Source organism: Cryptomeria japonica, chromosome 3 (genome assembly GCF_030272615.1).
Source record: "Cryptomeria japonica chromosome 3, Sugi_1.0, whole genome shotgun sequence".
Classification (NCBI taxonomy): domain Eukaryota; kingdom Viridiplantae; phylum Streptophyta; class Pinopsida; order Cupressales; family Cupressaceae; genus Cryptomeria; species Cryptomeria japonica.
The window spans coordinates 819,516,320-819,539,770 of NC_081407.1; the positions used below are offsets into that span (position 1 = coordinate 819,516,320).

General features: G+C 38.8%; 1 protein-coding gene across 12 annotated transcripts in view; it reads right to left on the bottom strand.

Moving 5' to 3' along the window:
• The window catches only part of LOC131037288 (sterol 3-beta-glucosyltransferase UGT80A2), a 116,897-nt gene extending 94,659 nt beyond the window's left edge, over positions 1-22,238 (bottom strand). For 2 of the 12 annotated variants that reach the window (XM_057969364.2, XM_057969362.2), the window contains exons 1-2: positions 21,439-21,639; positions 21,175-21,246 (exon numbers count right to left, since the gene is read on the bottom strand). In XM_057969364.2, coding sequence (XP_057825347.1) covers positions 21,175-21,246; positions 21,439-21,475 — 109 coding nt within the window. In that variant the 5' untranslated portion in view covers positions 21,476-21,639. The other 10 variants (XM_057969358.2, XM_057969356.2, XM_057969366.2 and 7 more) reach the window with 10 other exon arrangements.
• Positions 22,239-23,451: the final 1,213 nt, after the last annotated feature.

Sequence of the window (23,451 nt, forward strand, 5' to 3'; positions counted from 1 at the left end):
TTCGAAAGTATCTGATCGCTCGATCGCCCGATCTCCCATTGTCTGGTGCTTTGGTCGCTCTAGCGGGAGTTGTGGAAAGTTTGTAAGTCTCAACTGTAGGTTCATAAGTTCATGTTTTTCCGGACTGAGCGACTTGTCAGTCTCACCTAGGTCTTGGGGTGTCGCCTTTGTGTCAAGTTGTTGTATGGACTAACATGTTTGCCTTGTCAGCAGGAACAAGCCGAAATAAAGGACCAGTTTGAAAGGCGAAGTAAATGCAACATTTAAGGCATGTCACATCACTCGAGGACACAGACGGGATGGCGGATAATTTTGAACCAGCTCTCATTTTTGAGTTTTCACAAAGTGCATTATCTAGCTTGTGTCCATGCAGAGTGTGATACAAAACCACTAGGCAGGTGTGTGAGACACAAAAGTAGAACAATTGAACCTAGAGACTTTCCTACAAGAGATTGAAGGAGGGGAGAGAGCTCTGTTGCGGGAAAGAATTCTTCAGTGTGGCTTGGCTTTCGTAGTTGGTTTTCAGACTATCGTGCCTTGTGTAGATTTAATCATTGCATGCTTTGAAAGATACAACCCAGAGACACAAGAAATCTGGGCAGGTGGAGGTAGGGTTGTAGCACGGATTAATGCTGAAAGCATCTCTCGCGCTTTGTACCTTCTTGAGAGAAAATCTTCTGAAGACGTCCATTCTAGCTGGGGAGGAGTATTTCAGAACGCATGGAGACTGGTGTATGAATCGCATTGCCAAAAATTGGTTAAAGTCTGAAAAAGGAGGTAAGTCTCAATTGCCCGCCAAATTGAAAAGAACACACTTTAACGATGAAGTTGCAAAGATTATAGTCCTCCTGCATCATGTTGTAGGGAAAACATGCAATGATTCTTTTGAGTTCTAGATGTGTCATTTTATTCTCCTAATTTGTGCTCCCGGGAGTTTTATTGACTGGGCTTCTATCATTAGCTACCATTTGCATGAACAATTGTGGAATTTCCGTCAGTCCCTTGCCTTTCATGTGTTCATATCTGATTTTCATACTAGCTAGTCTAGAGTCTGCTTGGTCGGGGTTGGAATTGCATCATCCTCTCCCTGCATTTGCACCCATCTACCGGAAATTTCCCCAACTCACCGTGCGTAAGGGTATGCAAGCTTTTTCCCGTGCCAATGATGCATTCTTGATGGGTATGGTTAGAAAATTGGAAGGAAACCTTGGTCTACGGATTTCCCATGACTCTGTTGCTTTTGTGATGAAGTTTCTACACCCAATTCGATAGGTTCACAGACCTTAGAATTGGGAGTTTTGAGAAGGCTCCGCTGAAATTGCCTCAGTTCCCATTTGATTATATTGTTTTCCTGGAAGTTTGTCGTCAGATGGCTGTAGTGAATGTTAAATATCTGAACATGGGAAAGAAAGAGTACTCCTTCCCGTTGTCCACACCTCATTTCTCCTGCAAAACAAATGGTGCCGCTAAGGTTGTGGGAACAATTCTAGAGAAGTTTCATTTTCAATCTCTATCATCTAGAAATAGTTTTGATAGCAAGGGATATGTGAAGCATAATTTGTATGGAGCCAAAGGTTACATGTATCGACCTGAGCTCGAGGACTTCTAGGAAGATTGTTTGGATGATGTTGAAGTTTTTAAAAGAGGTTTCACGAGGCTTTCTTTGAAGCAAATTCATACTATTGGTGTTTCTTTTAACGTTCTTGATGATGTGATTGAAGATGAGGTCATTTTGGACCCAAAATGTCATACTCTTGCCAATGTGGCCCCCACAGAAGTTGATTGATCCAAAGAAGAGGTCTCAGACCTTATGGTTCGCACTGCTCCAGTGTCAAGAAGAACATTTGACTGGTTAAATGGCAAGTGGAAACAACATGTCAGCTCCTCACAAAGCCAAAGGTCATCATCCCATAGAGAGCAAGGAGCAGTTTCCTCTTCCCCTATTCCAGCATCAACAGCCAAGTCTGTAGATAGGTTGCCAACCCGAGGTTCTCAGTCAAGTGGTGATAAGGAGAAACCTGAAGAAACCACTGCTAGACTAAAATCAACTTGTGAGCAGGATGATAGAATTGTGCCACCCAGAGGGAAATCTCCCCTTGTTGATTTTGAAGGTATTTATCAACAGATAATTGATGATCATTCTTTTTTTGATTTGCTTGAAATCCCCTCCTCTCCTATGCAAAATACCCCCAACACTATTAATAAAGAGTCAAGGCTTGAAAAAACCTGTCCAGCATGGCTGAAGACAGAGGTAGAGAAGAAAAGGAAAGTGTCCACCCCTGTTTCAAGTGAGATGGATACAATTGCACTGCTGCTACAAAGTTCTCACAAGCCTAAAAAGACCAAGCGAATGTCTCAGATCATTTCCGATCCTATATCTAGTCACCAACTCCTAGAGATCGTTGATCCTATTAAAGATGTAAATGCAAGTGACATAACAGAAATGGATTATAAGATCAGTCATGTGGATATGGGACCTTCTACTTTAGAAGGGGATGTTTACCATGCTGACTTTTCAGTCCATGTGTTGATTAAGAGGGCTCAAGAACAGAAGAAAAAGAACCTGGAGCTACAATCCCAAGCGCAGTCATTGAAGGATTTCATTTCATCTATTATAAATCCTGCAATTGGGGAGGCTTCAGGTTCACATGTGCAAGGACTCGATCCAGATACTGTGAAAAAGATCAAAGGTACTTTAGGATATTGTAAAGCTGTCATTGAATGGATAGATGAAATGTATAGAACTGGTGTCAGTTATATTACTAAGTTTAGGGTGTTGTATGTGAATATTTGGAATAAAAGAAAGGAATTGTTAGCTGAGCTACAGCAAGTTAGGAAAGAACATGGGAGCATATTTGTGCTTTCAAAGGAGGTTACAGAGCTCACAACATTGAACCCTGCCATTCTGATGACCGAAAAATTGGTAGTACATCCTAAGGAAATTGATCTTACTTGGCAAGAATCCTTGGAATGGAAAGAAAGGATCTACCGTGATTATATCAGCGACATTGATGATGCCCTAAAACACTATTTGAATGATATACTGAAAATAAAGAATAATCTATGTGCTCTAGATGTTGAACTTAAGGATAGCTTTGAGGAGAATGTATGAGAACTTGGTGAAATGATGGGCTAGTTCAAGGAGAATTATCAGAAGAATATCAGAGACCCTCAAAATATTTCTTTGCAATCCTTTAAGGGATTGTGTCACTTGCAGATGCACACTATTGCCTTTGAGACTGAGATGGATGAAATGCACAAAAACATTGCCACTACTAATGGGTTGACTTCAAAATGGAGAACAAGACTGCACATCATAGCAGTACCAGAGGACCTGAACTTGGAGCCGATCATGAACAGGTACCGTGAGTATAGACAAAGGCTTAAGGCTTAGGAGGTGGCATGTGCTGATCAAGAGGTGGAGATTGTTGGCAATAATGAACCAGAAGCTGAATAGGCGGGGGCAATTTCATAATTTTACTGTTTTATTGCTTTTCTTGAATATTGGCTTGGAAGCAAAAAGACTTATTTTAAAATAACGGTTGTCTTCAAGAAACCATTTCTCTAAATGTTTTAAATACCTGGACTTATATTCATTTTGGGATCTTTTCAGCAAACTTTGATTTACTCTTAAGAGCCAAAACTTCTTTAAGCATTTTTTTTTTGGTTTACTGTTTTGAATATAGAAAATTTGCTGGTGGCTTCAAATATTCGTAATCTTTGAATTATGATGTGTGGATGTTTTCTATTCTTTTGAATGGTTATCATTGAATGGATTTATATTTGAGTTGGTGAATGGTTTCAGTTTCCTGTTGCTGCAAAGATATTATCTGTGAATAGTATTTTGTGGCGATCTTGTTGATTTAAAATCTTGAAAAATCTAAAAAGTGTTTGTATTTTATGCATACCCCTTTCAAAGCTTTCTGGTTAAAAGCATTTCAGTTAGTTTCCATTCATTGAATATCATTCGAAGGTAGCTGCCACCTTGTAAAATAAGCAGAGAATTAGTCAGTAAATAGTTTGTTCAGACTCGTTCAACTGTGGTTACATTTGTCACCTTTGTGGACATGAGAATATAGAGTTAGGTGATAAATCTGTTAACCAAAAAGTTAAGTTTTGGTGATTCTCCAACTCAATTTGGCGATAATCAGTATTTGAGGGGAAGGTATTTTTAATATATTAATACCTTAGGCATAAGGTTTTAATATTTGATTTTTTTTTGGATGACTTAGGAAAGGAGGAAATAATAATTTTATCCTAAGTCTACTTGGGCAAATTATTTCACTCCTGTTAGATGCCAAAGTACAAATGCTTTATACACCTTAAGTTATCTCCAAAAGTTCGACTTAAGGAGAGGGTCATGTTGGACGCCATTTGCTAAGGGAAAAATATGAAAATGCAACGCCAAGTCTAGAAGGTATCATGAAATGAAAGTGAAATGAGGGGAATTTGGGCGCCATTTGCATTTGAATTTGAGCCTTAAAAATCTATAAATATGAGTGTTGGCCTCTTATTTGGGATCTTTGAGCAAATATTATAACAAAGTGTTGTCAAAATGCAGAGTGAAGCTTCGGGGAACGCTTACCTCCTAGCCATTGCTTGATTTCTTGCTTGCATTATGGCAACTAGTCAAGCCAGAGTCTGCTCTTCATCTCAAAGGAGTGGATTGAAAATAATGTCACAGTTTTCAGTATTGTTTTCTGATCTTTGGGAATGTTTTTAGAGTGTCCAGGTTGTTGTTCGTGTGGTGTGTTGAAGGTTTCTCTTTGTAAGTCTCTGTGTGTTATTCTTCTCGTTCTAGGTATTTCCTCTATCTCTCTGTCTAGTTTAGGTGATTCATTTTGTGAGTTTATAGAGCTTAAATTGGTGTCTTGGACTTTATTTTAGCAAATCGCCCCCTTAGCTGGTCGTAACTTGTGGCTGAGTGCTTTCGAATGTGTGCATAATGTATTTGGGTCAATTTGTTGTTCTAGGCTTGATCGCCTACCTCCTTGGAGTCATATGCTTTCAGTCTCATGTCATTCGGTTAAGAATTGAGAGAGTTGTGAGTGTTTTAATGGGATTTGGCGTTGCTGGTCTATGTGCTGGGAGTTTATCAGATTTTGAGATTTCTAAGTTTGGAGTGTTTTTCTTGTGTGGAGAGTCCCTTGTACCTTGTGGAGCTGATTGAGCAATATGTGCAGTTGTATCCAGTGATTTACCTTGATTGCTCTTCATTTCCCACTGAACAAGTGGAAGAGGTTGGCCTGCCCCCTATATCTTATTTTGTATTACTGTCCTCCTGCTGCATAAGCAGTAGAGTTGATTGTTAATTTCATTCCCAGTCCACCCATTGGATAAGCGGTTGAGTGATTGTTATTTCAGTTTCTTGGCTTGTCTTTGGCCGGTTTACCGCTAGGTGATTTCTTTAGTTTTCTGCCACCCGTTGTATAAGCGGAAGGGGCTAGCTTGCTGCCCAAGCATTGTAATATTTTCAATTATTTGTAGCTAATGATTCCCTCAACACTGTATGCTCTCACCTTCCCATATTGGGCACTTGGTGATCAGAAAGTGATAGGATTACAATTTAAGCATTATTGTATCTTGATTTCCTAACCTTAATGGGTTCTTGTTGTGATTGTAACTGGAAATAAATTGGAAAAAATTGTGGGGATATTACACCTTGGCTCTAAAACACATATATAAGAAGGGGTTCAGATTTCATTTCAAACATAGTTCACCATTCAAAACAATTTCGAATTCTGATCTGCACTTCCAGACAGCAGATTTCATTAAGAGCACGATTTTGTATTTAATTTTGATCATTTCATTTGATCAAAATTACATTCAAGGAAGGTGATTTTGGAAGACAATTTGGAAAGGAGACATTTTTCTTTACTTTAAAAGGAGAATTCTGTGAAAATCCACATAGCATTAGATTAGAAATAACTTGATGCAAGTCTAATCCACAAATCAGACTTAAGATAGTCATTTACAAGATTAATGTTTTCTTTGTTCCTGCAGGCCTAACACAACATGAAGAGGGCAAAACCCCAAAGTATAAAGGAAGATCACCATTGTGAAGAGTTCATCACATTCAAGGGTCCATCAAATATCAAAGATTGAAATTAAAAGTTAAGATGGAGGTGAATAACATCAGCATCAAGAACTTAGATTCAGCAACAAGAAAACATCAAGGCAAGATTCGCGCTACAAGGAGGTGATGAGAAATCAAAGATTCCACAACATGAAGTCAAGAACGACACGAAGGAATGACAAAATCAAGACTATGAATAAGAAAAGATCGATCATCATCACATTGAGAAAACTGAATAATGTTGAGTATCAAGAGATATTACTCAATACTCATTCATGATGACGAATCGAGTCTACAAGTGCAAGTTGAGGTGGCATCCTAGTCATCACTTCGCCAATCAAGAGGTTCCATGTCAGCATGTCTAAATGCAATGCACCTAACTCATCATATGGAGGCACGAACTTTGGCTACCTACCCTCAAATTATATTGGTTAACATTCAATATTGAACCTAAATGTAAATTTCTCATTGGCCAGAGCAAGTTGTTGTAACAAACCCTCATTAGGGTTTTGATCTTGTATCTTGGCCATTGATCGTGAATTGATCCAAGCCATTCATTGTAAAGAGCTATCTATAAAAGGCTCACTCTTCTCATTTGTGAAAGTTAATAGTTAATAGCAAATTAATGTTAGAAGAATTGAAGAATAGATAGATTAGAAGTAAGAAGTTAGAATAGAGTAGGAGAAGAAGAAATTGTTGCTAAGACTTGTAAATGGAAGTACTCTTTTCATTGAAGATATGGTGAAATGTGTTATTTCAACAAGCTACATGGTTTCTACTTCTCATTTGCTTTCATGTTGATTAGATGAATGGAAGAAATTGTGAATGATCAATGATGGAATTCGTATATCCATACCACTAGCAATTTGCTAATGGTAAATTTGTCTTGTGTGGTCAACTGGAATTCTTAATGAGCTTAACTACAATTGCTATTCACACATTGATATGCATTGCTTTGATGGTGTCTTTGTTGTTGATAGTAATTTGAACATCATGTGCCTACCTTAGGAGATTGCACTAGCTTTGTAGAGTTGTTCGTTGATGGCAAAGCAAAGCTTAGTTGAATTTCACCTAATCGTTCATTGTCTCTTGCATTTTTAGGAGTAGCGTAGTCTTCCTAAACCCATCTCTTTTGCTCTTTTTTTATTTCCAAGCTAGTAGTTAGAATCTAAGTTCCAGCAATTCAAACATTCAATTATTCACCGTAAGTCCCCTTGGATTACCAATAATCACATCAACCATTGAGCTTATCCACGGGTCATGACCTGACAGCAGAAACCTTGGAGTTGTCTCATTTGATCGCGAAGCATAGCATTTGACAGACTTTATTCAAGAGAGGATAAGATACCTTGGTATTTTATTTTATGTCCGATTATGCTAAAAAGCACCTCAACAGATGCCAATAACACAAATCTGCTCCATAGTGCATACAATAAATGTATTCTAATTCCAATGCCCTGACACCTCCTTCCAACAATAAACCAACACCATAACCGAAGTCCCCAACTTCATCAGGCACCCTCGTCCTCTCCCAACCTGGGTAGCTAGCCAGAAATACTACGACCAACTAAGGAAGGGAAATATATATATATATATATAAAATTCTCCAAATCAGTTTCCAAATCTCCTCCAAGGGTTTGCCTTCTCAGTTAAAGATGCAATCTAGAAATACAAGCTGAAATACTCTTTGAAATCACCAATAAATCCTCCATCTTAGATCTTTCACTAACAAAGAGAATGTTCTTTGCATTGGTTTTCAGTCTCACAAAAGCAAACGAATGAACAAGTTCAATCCAAACAAATGTGTTCCCAAAATATCAATCCAAGCGTAATACAAAATGGCCTCCAAAACTCACACCCACTTTAGGGTTGCATTATTTTAATTATTTTAAACCACCTTATGACCCCCAAAATTGGCACCCATATCCCAAAGTTCACTTTATTTAATTTTTTTCAATTACACCTTATAACTCTTAGCGCCCACTTAGTCACTTTATTAAATTAAATAATGCTAAAGTTGAGTCTTTAATTCAACTTAATATTCTAATGTTATTTAAAATAAATACTCTATACCACATTAACTACCAAGTTATCAACATCGAATGCATCCATTAACATTCCCAAAATAGAAATACTATCAACTGACCAAGTTAGTGTCCAGCCTATCACTTACTAAAAATAGTAAATATAGACAAGATGCTTGAATCCACTCTAGAAAAGGTCCTAATGCAACTCTCAACTGATTGAGCTCAATGCAATGCTTGTCATCGCCAAATAAACTGGATTGAATAGTCACCATGAGTCCCCTAACCCTAACTCATTAGCCTACAAGAACCTGCTAAATAGGCTAATGGTCTCCAAACTGAAAGTGCTTAAGAAGGGGACATTACAGTCCTACCTCCCCAAAATTGCTTGTCCCCAAGCAATTCCAACTAAAGATACAACAAGATTTGTTCATTTTCCCATGTTGCATCCTCTACCGGCAAATTCTTCCAGTTGACCAAATACTCTTTGATGATCCTCTTTTGCACAATAGGCTCCTGTTGATGTGCATTTTGTACACGACCAAACACAGAATAAAATACCCAGAGGTATCTTATCCTCTCTTGAGTAAAGTTCCCGAATGCTGAAGATATCGCAGAAGGATCAATCGGAGAAACTTCAAGGTTCTGTTATGTAGGGTCTCTACGTGTGGATAAGCTCTTCGTGGTATGATGTGATTTGCTGGAATCACAAGGGGACTTACATTCGATTGCCTGAGCGTCTAATTTGCTTTGAATATTGCTGGAACGTGAGATTTTACTGGTCCTAGATTTTGAAAAAGGAAAAAAATTATAAGGGCGAGGGAAGGATCTAATTTTAACACTAAGAATGTAAGAGCAATGAATGACCTTTGATGAAATTCTAACTAAGTCTTGCTTTGACATCCCAGGACCATCTCCACAAGGTTAGTGCGATCTTCTGAGGAAAGCTTTATGATGTTCAGATCACCGCTATAGGCATGGACACCATCAGGCTAACGCATATCAATGAAGAAGCGACAATTGAAGTTAAGCTTACGCTGAATGATTCCAGTTGACTACACAAGGCAAGTCTGCAATCAACAAACTACTAGTAGTATGGATGTACAAATTTCACCATCGATCATACACATTTCTTCCACTCATCTAATAACATGAAATCAAATTTGAGAAGTGTAGAGACCATGCAAATTGTTGAATCGACCCATAGAATTCACCATTTCTTCAATGAAGTTTACAAATCTTTTACAACAATATCTTGGCAACAATCTTTACCTTCTCTTTCTATTCTACTCTAACTATTTCCTACTCTTTGACTATTCACTATTAGCTAACCTCTATTAACCAACTATTAACTATTAACTAGCTATTCTCTATCAACCCACTATTAACCTTTACAAATGAGGAGCCAAGGCTTATATAGAGAAACCCTTTACAAATAGACGGCTCTGATTGATTTAGAATCAATGGCTACGATTACAAGATAGAAACCCTAATTAGGGTTTTTTACAACAAACTTCCCTAGACAATTAGAAAATTACATTCCAAGGGTGAGGACCAATAGGAAGCAGGGATAGGTGCCTCGAAGTTTGTGTCGTCCCCGATGAGTCAGGTACATTGAATCTGGACACGCTAAGGTGGACCAATCCAACTGGAGGAATGATGATTGGGATGCCACCTTGTCTGACACTTGTAACTTGGTTGATGTTGAATTTGATGATGCTGAGAAGCTAGCTTTGATTAACTCTTCTGAGACTATCCGCTTCTTCAACTGACCCTTGCACTGACCTTATTTGATTCTCCTCTGTCTTTGACATGATGGATGGGTGGTGTACCTTTCTTTGAAATGCTGGAAACGCCTTTCATTGGCATCTTGTGGTTCCTTGGTGTGGCAAAGTGAAGGTTCTGGAGGTAGCTGGCAATTCCTTGAACACCTTGAGTCTTCCCTTTTGCCTGTGGAACGTCCTTGACAATGATGGACTGGAATTGGTCGTCCTTGATGATGCTGGACTGGAATTGGTTGTCCTTGATGATGATGGACTAGAAGAGGTCGTCCTTGCCCTGGCCTGGTTTTCTCCATCTGCAAAATAAACCAAAAGGTGATTAAGTACATATGACATGTTCATTTCAACAAAGCATTTTCCACCTTAAATCATCAACAAGAAGACTTCAAAATAAAGTTCGCTCAAAATACTTCCCAGGGACAGGCCCTATAAGAATTTCGCCCTGGACCCTTTGGAAGGGTCAAGAGTGAATTTTGCATTCCAAGATAATTCTATCACTTGTTTACTCCAAAATTCCTCTTAAAGGTGAGCATATGCTAGTTTTAGTTCAACAAAGCCTAGGGATTCAATTCTTTAGCTTCTAACATGGGCAAATTAGGAGATGATGAGAATTTCGCTCTGGACCCTTCGGAAGGGTCAGGAGCGAAATTCCTTCTTTAGGTCAAAACTCACCTTTGTTTCATTGACTATCTCTTCTAAGGCAATCTCTAAGGTCCATTCACCTTGATCACTGACTTGGCTCAACACTATCTTGAAGAAAACATGACATTTTGTAAATTTCGCTCTGGACGCTTTGGAAGGGTCAGGAGCGAAATTCACCTTTTAGGCTTAATTCTTCATCTTCTTCACTTCAACTCATCTTGCAAGGCTAAATAACCTTACTCCAATCTCAACCACACCCTAGGAATCAAAATCCTAACTTGACACAAGGAGGAAATAGTGGATTTGAAGAATTTCGCTTTGGACCCTTTGGAAGGGTCAGGAGCGAAATTCACCTTTTGCTTGTTTATCCTCACTCAATTCCATTCTTTTCACTTTGTTTCCTCTAGACTTCCCTTTTTGAATCCATTTCTCTACTTGGCAACATTTGCTTGATCCTCAAAAGCCTTGAAAAGGAAAATTCACTCAAAAACCTAGCCAAGGACAAGACCTATCCAGAATTTCGCTCTAGACCCTTTGGAAGGGTCAGGAGCGAAATTCTTGTTTTAGCTCAAAACTTGCATTTTTTGATGATCAAAAATCATTCAAGGGCAATCCAAAGAGCTTTTCTCACCTAGGCCTAGGCTTGACTTCACACAAATTTTGGAGAAAAAGATGGTTTTAGGGTTTTTCGCTCTGGACCCTTTGGAAGGGTCAGGAGCGAAAATCTTGTTTTGAGCTTATTCCTCCATCCTTTCAACCTCAATCAAGTCCAAAAGGCAAGAAAACACTTCTTCACACCCATCCAAGGTATAAAAACCCAAAGTTTGACTTGACTTGCAAGGAAAGTAGGTGATTGTAAAATTTTCGCTCTGGACCCTTTGGAAGGGTCAGGAGCGAAAATCTTGGTTTTGCTCAATTCCTTCAAATTCACGGATCACTAGCAACTTGAAGTCATTCTTAGGGACATCTCCTTCTTGAATTTACCTTAGTTCACACTTGATCTAGCACAAAGTTAAGAGAAAAGAGTGGTTTTGAGAAAATTCGCTCTGGACCCTTTGGAAGGGTAAGGAACGAATTTCTCATTCTTGACTTGATCCTTCATCCTTTCAATCTCATTCTTTATTACAAGATAAAATTTCATCGTTTCTCACCCAAGGAACAAAGTTTTAAGCCCAAGCAAGGTTAAAAAAATAGGTTTGCAAGGAATTTCACTCTGGACCCTTTGGAAGGGTCAGGAGCGAAATTCAAGTCTTAGGCTAAAATCCTTCACATTCTTACATCCCATCACTTCAAAACTAGAATGTAGGTCCAAACAAGGAAGGAAATGAGGTTTATGGGAAATTTCGCTCTGGACCCTTTGGAAGGGTCAGGAGCGAAATTTCCATTCTTGGACAAAACCCTCACTTTTCAACACTTTCAAACATTCCCAAAGGCAAAAACATGTCCATTCTTCCTCTCAACATGCCTTGGATATTAAAATTTGATCAAACAAGGAAGGAAATGAGGTCTAGGCAGATTTTAGCTCTGGACCCTTTGGAAGGGTCAGGAGCGAAAATCATGTTTTGAGCTTGATTCTTGATTCTTCCAAATCCAATCCTCTTTGGGAGGCAAACATAGACCATTCTTCTAGCATCTCCACCAAGGTCTTGATCTTGTCTAAGGGAAAAATGAGTGTTTTCAAGAATTTCGCTCTGGACCCTTTGGAAAGGTCAGGAGCGAAATTCACCATTTAGGCTAAAATCCTTCATTTCGTCCACCTCTAGTCATTCCCTTAGGCAAAAACATGTCAAACACTTCCATACATGCCTTAGAAACTAGGAATTTGGCCTTGACAAGCGAGAAATTGAGGTTTAAGGAAATTTTCGCTATGGACCCTTTGGAAGGGTCAGGAGCGAAATCCCTACTCTTGGCTAGTTTCTCACCTAAGTTCATCTCATTCTCCTTCGAACTTGATCAATTCAACTTCCTCCTATCGCAATCAAGACAATCCACCATCCAACTGGCTCCAAGCAAGGTCAAACTAGGTCTTTAAGGCCAAAAGAAGGCTAAATGAAGGATTTCGCTCTGGACCCTTTGGAAGGGTCATGAGCGAAATTCTCCTCCCAGGTGTATTTTCGCCATTTCAAAGTCTCAACCTCCTCTCTAAGGCAAACATGCATCAAAACCTTATCAATTATGCCTCAAAAGTCAACAATCTTGGTCATATCCTTGAGCAAAGTGGAGGAAAAGTGGATTTCGCTCTGGACCCTTCAGAAGGGTCAGGAGCGAAATTCATGTCTTGGGTCATAATCTTCATCCTTTAATGCTTTCAAACACTTCTTAGGCAAGAACATATCAAAACCTTCACCACATGTCTAAGGAACAAGACTTTTAGTGCAAACAAGGTGAAGAATAGGTGTCTTCTTGGAATTTCACTCTGGACCCTTTGGAAGGGTCAGGAGTGAAAATCATCCTCGGGCTCAAATCCTGACTTCATTTTCACATTTCTTCACTCCAAATAAGTGTTTTGCCTTCACAAATGCATGGGAATGAGCTAGTTCATGACTTTGGGCAATGTAGAATGCCTTATGGAGAATTTCGCTCTGGACCCTTTGGAAGGGTTAGGAGCGAAATTTGCTTTGGACCCTTTGGAAGGGTCAGGAGAGAAATTTGACATTTTGGTCTCTCCGTTAGGATTCATGTATGGAATATAACATTTTCTTCTTTCTTATACTTTAAGTTATATTCCATATATACTGTTAGGATGTTTGAGAGTGGTTTCGGACCTCCAGGAGTTATAATGCAAAATCTAGTTTTTGGAGGATTCTTCAGTTTTCCAGACTTAGTCAAATTTCAGGATCAAGAAGACATTCCAGACAGCCAAATTTCAGGGCATTTGAAGATCAGGATGACATTCCAGACTTCATCACTCACCAACTTGACCTAGCTCAGACCATCAAGGATGATACTCACTCACCAAGCAAGACACAATTAGCAACAAGAGCAAAACCAGGCCCTAAGGAAGACTCTCAAAGAAACCCTAATTCTGGGGCCTCGTGGACTCACCCTGGCTCAAGTAGAGCCTGCCATCCTAGTGATCCCTCTGGCAACACTCAGCATGCAAAGGCTAACAGACAAACTCTAAAAACCTAGAAAGCAAACCCCAGAAAGCAAAAAAGTAGGGGTCCCCATTTGCAATGGGGCGATGTGTGAATACGTCACAACAGCTCCCTATAGTCAATAACGGCCTCTGGAATCAAAATTAACTTGCCCTCCTCATCTAATGGTGACAGCTTTGATGAAGGAACCACATTATGCCCAAGTGTCTTTTTGAGCCTACACACATGAAACACATTAAGCACTTTGCTACTAGTCGGTAGCTCTAGCTCATAAGCTACTTCTCCAATCCTTTTGGAGACTTTGAAAGGACCATAGAACCGAGGCTTAAGCTTCTTCGACCCACTCTTCTCGAGAGTGGATAGACTGTATGGCTAGAGCCTTGAGTAAACCATGTCACCCACCTTGAAACTACGCTTTGTACAATGCTGATCAGCTACAACTTCTATGGAATCTATGTTTGCTGCAAATTTTCCTTCAACAATTTCATGATAACTCTCACCTCAAGCACTCTACTATCCCCAAAGAGAAAATCAACAAAATTAGGTGCTTCGTACCCATACAATGTCATGAATGGTGAAATCCTAATAGACACATGATATGTCAAATTATAGCAATACTCTCTGAGGTGCAGCCACTTAACCATGCTCTCTACTGTCCTGAAATACAATTCCTGAGATACCCTTCCACCCACTTATTCACTATCTTTGTCCCACTCAATCTAAAAAAAGTTTTGCCAAAAGAGAATCGAGAACTTGTTTTTGTGACTGAGTATTCTCTTGGGCATCCCGTGAAGTCTAAAAATCTTCCTAAAAAACAAATCAGCTACATGTGTTATAGTGTATGTTGCAGAAATGGCGGAGAAGTGTGCAAACTTTGTCAACCTGTCCACTACAACATAACTTTAGTCCTTACTCTATACCTTAAGTACCCTAATGATGAAATCAATGGAGATACATACCCGTTTCTGATTTGGAATGGGTAGGGGCTAAAGCAAACCAGCTAGATAAGTATGTTCATTTTTGTTCTGCTGGCAAGTGGGGAACTCTCTGACATACTTAAGGACTTCATTTTTTACTCTTTTCCATGTGAATAAATCTACGTGTAACTCTTAAAGAGTCCTGGGTGACCAGCCATAGGTGCATCATGGAAAGTCTTTGATAACTTCACTTTGAGATGTGAATTAGGTACCAAATAAAACCTCTCCTTGTAAATAATTAGCTCATTAATCAATGTACCTGTCATTTTGAATAGTGCTGCAATGATTCTTGCTGCCCAAGAACCCGTAGCATATTCTATTGAAATTCTCTCTCTCGAATCAGCAATGATCTCAACCAACAAGTACAAATGAGGTCTCCTGGAAAGCGCATGAGCAACCACATTTTTCTTTCCATTAACATACACAATATAAAAGTCGCAAGCATATAGTCTGCTCACCCATTTCTGCTACCTATCATTGAGATCTTTCTGATTCATGAAAGATTTTATGCTATTATGGTTGGCCCCAAACCAAGTAAGTTTTGAACTTGGCCAATGCATGCATGATAGCCAACATCTCTTGATCATATGTAAAGTAAATCTTCTCCACACCTCTCAACTTCCTACTTTTGAAGGCAATTGGGTGCTTCTCCCGCATTAGTACAACACCTATCCCCCCTCTTGAAGCATCACACTCAAGCTCAAAAAGTTGAAGAAACTTGGAATTGCCAAAATGGGGCATGTAGACATACCTGTTTGATGTGATCAAAACACTTCTGAGCTGTATCAGACCACATGAAAGCCCCCATCTTAGTTAAATCCATAAGTGGGGCTGCAATCTATGAAAAGTACTTAATAAATCTCCTGTAGAACCCACATAGACCAAGGAATCCCTAACCTGTGAGAGAATTGTGAGTGTAGGCCATTCAACAATTGCCTTGATAATTTCAAGATCAACTCTCACTCCCTCCAAATTGATGATATGACCAAGGTATAGAAGTTTTGTCATGCCAAAATCACAATTAGATTCTTTGGCATACAATGACTCACTCTCCAATATGAAAACCTCCTCAAGATGCCTTATATGTTCCTTCCAAGTTTTGCTAAACATTAGGATATCATCAAAGAACATTAATACAAATTTCCTTAACTGCTTCCTCAAAACCTGATTTATACAAGACTAGAAAGTGGTTGCTGCATTAGTCAACCAAAAGGCATTACCAAAAACTCAAAATGACCAAAATGGCATCTGAAAGCGGTCTTCTCTACATTCTCCTTCCTCATCCTAATATGATGGTAAGCTGACCTCAAATATATCTTTGAAAAGTAACAAGCACCATGCAACTCATTAATCAGCTCATCAATCCTAGGAATAAGATACTTGTTTTTTATTGTCTTTTTGTTTAGAGCCCTGTAGTCAATGCACATTTGCATCGTGCCATCCTTCTTCACCAACACTTATATTGAAGCAAAAGGGCTCTCACTAGGTCTAATGCGCCCCATATCCAGTAATTCCTTAACGGTCATTTAAATCTCATCCTTATGCCTCTTCAGATGCACGTGTAGTGTAGTGATTACTGTTTTGGTACCCTCCAACTTTATGACATGCTCAATCCCCCCCCAAATGGTACTCTAGGTGGTATACTATTGAACAACTTGCTATACTTAGAACAACAACTTCTAAATATTTGGATGATAATTGTTCTTTTGTTGTTTTGCAACTATGGGCATTATAAGACACTCTGCTGCCCACTCCACCTGATCATGTCTAATCAGCCTCTCCATCCTCTTAAAGGATACTACTTTGGGACCCCCATCTAACATACCTCTGAGTACTATCTACTTCCCATTTGATTCAAACTTCATCTCTATCTTCTGTAAATTAAAAGTAAACTCCACAAGTGTTTGCATCGAGTGCATCCCTAAAACCACATCAATATCCCCTTTCTTTACCACACAGAAATCATCCTTCAACTCATAGTCCCCTAACTGTATGCTCAAGTTGGAAATCTTGTGATTACAAGTGAGCTTATATCCATCTGCCACTGTCACCTTGAAGCCTTCATGTTCTTCCGTTTGAAGTCCTCTCTTAGCTACAAGGCCCTCAACAATAAAATTATGACTAGCACCTGTATCAATGAGAGTTATTATTCATTTCCCCTATAGAACACCTCTAATCTTAAATGTTATTGCTTTTCAAAAACTATAGAGTTGGGCAATAGTACCACAGTTTCCTTGTTCCTCTTCTGATGAACTTTCTTTCTCACTATTCTCTAAATCAGATTGCTGATCTGATTTTTTTTTAAACTAATTCATCTACTGAAAAGTACTCTATTTGCTTTACTTTTGCCTTGACATTGCAATTATGAGATTGATCACATGGCTCCCTGCAATGAAAACAAAATTTCTTCTTCCTGATCTCATTCAATTGACCACTATCTAACCTGTTTGACTCATTCCTTGACTTATTTGATTCCCTATGAAATTTCTTTCTATCCTTCTTTTGTGGGAATCCCTTGGACTGAAATTTGCTCTTAGAAGTAGAGGTCTACATGTCCCTAGCCTTCTTAATGGCTTCCTGTAATGTGGGTAGATTGAGTGCCTTAATACAACACCTCAAAGGATCTAATAAACCATCTATAAACAGAACACTAAGCCTCCTATCTGAAATATCTGTAACCAACATTGATAACCTCTAAAAATTAGCTACATAAGCATCCACCGAACCCCATTGATTCAATAGAGCCCACTCGTTGAAATGCAGCTCTAGATCCTTCTTATTGAATATTTCATGAAGTCTCTCTATGAACTCAACATATAAAGTGATCTGATCATGCCCCATAGTAATCATCCCATGATGCCACCACTCCTGAGCAATATCATCCAAGTGAATAGTGGTGTTGTGACATTTCCACACATCACCCCATTGCAGATGGGGACCCCCACTTTTTGCTTGGCTTGGCTGTCTTAGTTAGGTCGTCTCAAGCTTGGCAGTAACCTGGATGTTAACCTTTGCTATTGAGAAGAGATTCATTGTGTGAATGACAGAGTTGAGGTCATGTTGCAAAGTTGCTAATGCTGTCATGTGTTGTCAAAGGGTGTTAAAGTTGTCAATGTTGTTTGAGTGTAGGAGGTGATTACGAGTAAGTTGAAGAGCATGTAGTGGTAAACTTGCTTGTAGTTCCTTCAGGAACTGGCACATAACCTTAGAGCCTTGAATTGCAAGATCATATTGTGTAGCACCTAGGAGGAAAAATCATGAAAATCTGTCTAATTAAAATTCAACCCCCTCCTAGTATGCATAAAGTTGTGCAAACCCCTCCTTCATATGCACTCTAGCATTCTTGAGTAAATCAACGTGGCAAATGCACCCTTCTTTAGGCATGCTTATCACCCACTTCATCATCCTTTGTGAATAGTAACCCTCTTATGCGCTCACCCTTGCACTTGGTAACTTTTGTGCAAACACCATTACTAAGTGTGCTCATACCTAGCATCTTTATTCATACAAGGTCTCAAATCTAACCCAAGAGGAAAAAGAGATATGAAAATTTGGTTAAGTAAAACTCAGCCCCCTTGCTTCGGTATGAATTTGTAAGTGACTCCCTTAAACCCGCCATTGCATGTTAGGGTCTAAAATGCACTCATGCAGGCCTTCCCCTAGATTCGGCCCTAAGTATAACTGTCCGTGTATGACCCTTCTAAGCACTCAGCTATATCAACTTCTAGCCAGTCTTACTTGTGGATGCTAACCCTTGAACCCCGCCATTCTATCAATTCATGCATGCCAACCCTTCAATCCCACCATGCATCCACACACCTCATGTGTGCTCAAGACAATTTATGCAGAGGAGCCCTCCAAATCTGCCAATGATGCTCATGCTTTGCATTGCCTTGTGACAATTTGGCACTTGCAAGAAAATTGCTGTTTGACCCTAGATTTCTGCCAAGGTTAGAAATGTTGTTGAAGGTCTGATTTTTCTTAGCAAAATTGTTGATGAACCTTCAATCTCGCCAATACAAGTCCCCACTTCAAATGCGCTCATCATGAGTAGGATAAGGATCACTTATGAAAGCATGCCTCAATCATGCGCTCATCAACCCATATCAAGCTCGCTGTGCATCGTAACCTCCCCAATGCACTCGCTTATCACTTTGTGCATACCTAGACTCTAAACCCGCTCAAGGCTTAGGTAATGCAAGCAAGCCCATTAAGTGCGCTCCTTTCCTTCCATGTTTTGTCTTGAACTTTATGCAAGCTGGGGTTCCATATGGACTCAAAGGCAAGGTTTTTGTCAAAGTCTCATCCAAGCTCGCCCTGCTTAGCTTGTGCATTGACCTCTCTTACTTGCGCCCTACCTATGTTTATGTACTTAAACCTTCTAAGTGCACTCATGCATTCTACTTGTGCACACAACCTTTCCAAACCCGCTATGCCGGGCAGGGGTCCATTTGCACCTAGCAAGATGGTTAATCAGGCCTCACAAACTCAAAAATAGCACTTAAGTGAGGGTCTCAAACCTGAAACGACAATAAAAAATCAGACCTATAGTGTGAATGACCAGATTTGCAAAGGAAGGCATTCGGTCCTAGAAGACATAAAATCAGGGAATTGGACTGGCACCTCAAAATCAGGCTTAAAGGAATCAAAAAATTAAGACCTAAGGACTTGCATGTAACACATCTAATCCTACTTTGCAGGTAGGTTTAGCAGAGCAGAGCAATAAGGCAAATTCTGAGTGGTGTTCAAGGTGGATGATTGTTTCCTTCTTATATGTGCTCAGTCAGTGATCTTAGGGCAGCCGACTTGACTTATGTAAACAAACAAAGAACAAATCAAAATGCATTGGATTAAAGGTAAAATTGAAAACAAAATCTGCAAATGGAACAGACATTATCTCTCCTTCTGGTAGAAAGTAGATATGTCCAAAAAAATTGTCCTCCTATAGCTTATATTATGCTTCAATATGGTTGTTTTGCAGGTATCAAGTGAATGAATTCAGAAGGGAATTAGGAAATTCCTTTGATCTGCTAGGAAAGGAGAGAAACAAAAATCTACTGTCAAATGAGCATGGTGTTGTTTAGACAAAGAGAGTGGTGGCCTTGGGCTAAAAGACTTGAGATTGCAAGGAATATCCCTTGCTGCTAAATGGATTATTAAATCTTTCATTGGCAATGAACCCTGGAAATTTTTACAAGGAACAACATTCAAATGGCTGTACCTAAACAAGCCAGGCTTTGGAAGGGTTTGCATCCTCATGACTCCTTGTTTGGCAAGTTTGTTACTTCCCTTTTCGGCTCTAATGTCTTTAAGAGTATTTGGAAGGCAAGGAAATTATCAGAAGTTGGATCAAAGGGAATAAAACCTATGATAAGGAAGAAAATCAACTGTGTAGCTTCAGATCGATATGGTGGAACCTTCAGTGGAAGAATAAACCCTTGGCTCTCCTGCAGGGCTGTTCTGGTAAGAATTGGGATAGTAAAGGCATCAAAGAGTTCAGCAACATCATGTCTGGTAATAAAATTAAATCTTGGGCTTCTCTTAGAATTAAGTATGGTCTGCCACTTTATCAGAAAAGAACATACTCAGTCCTAAAAAAAGCCTATGAGAACATTCATTTCCAGCCCAGCTTAGATTTGAAACATAAATTTATCATAACCTGAAATGGAGAGATGAAACTGCACTCCAAAGGTTGAACTCCAAAAGGATCTACAACTCTCTTTCAAACCCATATGAGGTTATCAGACAGCTTAATGATTGCTGGCATTTCAGCTTTAGTCATGGGCGATGGCTAAGATACTTAAGCACTCTTGATCCTATGCGATTGAACCAAAGAAAGCATGTTTTAAATGGCTGCTTTTATTAAAAAATTACCTGTCAACTTGAGGCATGTTCAACCTGTTAATAACCTGTTCTACATCCAGAATCCTTGAAACTGCAAAGTGCGAACCATAATTTTTTTATTGTTTATTTGCTAAAGAAATTTGGCTTTTATTTCTTGCTGATTTTGATGGGTGGGTTAGCAAAATTAAATTTTCTTGGCAAGAAATTTTAATTGGTTGTGTCAAAGGTGGAAAGCGAGAAACAAGGAATGTTTCCAAGGTAGAGAGAGGCAACTTGTTGAGTCTTATAGAGGATTCATCTTTCACTCTATTGCCATGAAGGTTTCGCTAACTTTGGAGGTGACTAAAGAGAAGTTTTGGTAGCTTTTGACCACAAGTCAAGTCAATGTCCTGAGTTCTGAAGTAAAAACAGCCAAATATTGGCCCTATGATAGAGATGGAAATGATCAATTTGTAAAGAACTACTTGAAGTTTCTGGAAAGGCATAAAAAATATACATATGATATGCTCCTTGAACACAGGGGTCTCAAAGAAAAGCAGAAGACTACAGAAGATGATCCCAGGCAGGAGGTGGATACTGTTCTTCTATGTAACTTTTTGTATCTGTATTGACTTGTTGTCTCCTTGTGAGCATGAACTGTACTGTGTAACCTGCTTTTTCATTGGTAATATATAATCAATTCATAAAAAAAAGACATTATTAATTTCAAATAATGAAACTCAAAGCACAAACCTCGTGAGCAGCATGTGTGACAAATGTTAGAAGGTAATGTTGATGATGTTTTGCGAGGGCTGATGCAATTGCCTACAAATCATGTTAAAAAATGAAGTTATAGGGTGGTTTCGGTATATGAAACTTACCTTTTACTAGATATTCAAACTCTTTTCCAGCATAAGAGAACATAAAAATGATTGATATATTTGAGTACTAACATAGTTCTTAACATTGATCTGGCATGTACCTAGAGTTATCCAAAAGACTCAGACATGCCAATACCTATGTTCTTCCACTTATCTTGTGGTAGAATTGCCATCCCAAGTCTTCAGGGTATCTCTTGGTACGTATCAAATTCATGTTGCAGCTTGAATGTGCTACCTTCTTTAAGGGATTTTTTAATTATTTGTGGAGAGAACATATTTTACAATCCACATGAACTCAAACTTTTCTAATTAAGATTTACACATCTATAGGAATTTCAGCTTTCAATGTTAGGCTCGCATCCATTCACTCATACACGTGCAAGCGTTCAAGTTCGTGTGGGGTGTAAATGTGCCTCTCCCCGAAAATTATTGAGCATTGTCACCTGCAAATGTGGGCGTATCACTATGGGAATAGGGACGCCAATAGAAACCAGGGTACATGAGTAAATGAGTGAGTGTAAAGCTGCGTTTATAATATTTACCAGAGCATGTATTTAGAGATGGCAAAAGGGTCCTTATGCCAATACTGGAGTTTCCCGTTATTTACGGGTATATTAAAATATAAAGAGTCACAGATCAAACACATGATGCAATTGGCAATCCCTACAAATCTTTCATTCACCAAGAAACTCCGTTGAAGGAAAGAGGATCCGTGCACTCTAAACCCCGAAGAATTTATGACCATTTATTCTAACTTGCGAAAGGTAGAAACTTACAGCGACAGGTAGAACATCGCCCTTTGTGCCGAACGCTATGAACACGGCTCTGGGTCTCTTCTTTGTGTGACTTTGAAACTCCATTGCCACCGAATTGTGCAACTGATACTACATAAATATATCATTCTAAGCTTATGCGAAGCTACGTCTGGAATTTGATGGTCTCTAGACCGTTTTTTCAATTTCAAATGTATTTTACAATTTTTAAATTTATCAGGCCGACATTTTTTTATAGAACTTTACAAATGAAATTTTGTAAATATTTTTTGGAAAAGGCTTGTTATTAGTATTAGTCTAATCTTTTTGATGTCACGTTGCTTCTTTTTTAAGTAGGATTTGGTATTGTTTTCTATATTTACTATTATAATTTTTAGGCTATTATGTCTTACGTTTTTTGGGGGGTTCTATAATAAATGGTTTCAATATTTCATAATTCATAATTCAGAAGTTGTTTTTAGAGTTAAAGGTTTGGTAGTGTATAAAAATTGTTTCTTTATTCAAACATTCTTAAAAAATTGTTTTTAAGGGTAGAGTGAGAAAAGTGAACTTCCATGGAAGGATAACTATCTTTCAAGAGCTCAAATTCCTACAATATGCCCAAATAAATCAAAGGTAATCACAACCTTCAAGCATACCAATTAATTGTGAAATTATTGTTTAATTTAGGAAATTTTATGAGTTTCCATTTATATCTTTAACATTAAACATAATTAAATTGTAAGATATCTAGAAAACAAATGTGGAGGCGATAGGGACTTTCTGGACAACCAGTCGATCTCTCTATCCTAGACATTTACATGGCATGTTGTCGTCCCATACAGATAGAAAATGGAATTGTTGTGAAAAGGCCTACGGACCTTGCACGGGTTCTAAGGATAGAAAATGCTAAAATGTGACAAAGTGAAGAATATTAACTATTAAGTATTGAAAGGAGAAATTGAATGACAAATTGAAAGAGAAAGGGAAGAAATCACCCTTGGATCAAAAAGTTGTAGAAGCTTCCATAGGACAAACTTCCTCTAAAACTTGCATACAAAATATTAAAGAGAAAGGTTGGGCAACTAATTAGGAGCTTGTTGTAGTCAAACCCTCACTTTTTGTTTCTGCCTGTATGGATAGCCAAATTGGATTAGAATATAAAGGACATGAGAGAGAGAGAGAGAGAGAGAGAGAGAGAGAGAGAGAGAGAGAGAGAGAGAGAGAGAGAGAGAGAGAGAGAGAGAGAGAGAGAGAGAGTAATATGTTCTAAGAAAGCTTCAAAATTCAGATCATCAATCTCCCAGCTAAGGAAGGCAAATTATCTAGAAATAGCTTTGTCATCTCACAAATGCCACAAGAAAGTAAGAGTAACCCCAAAGCTTCAATGTTATTAT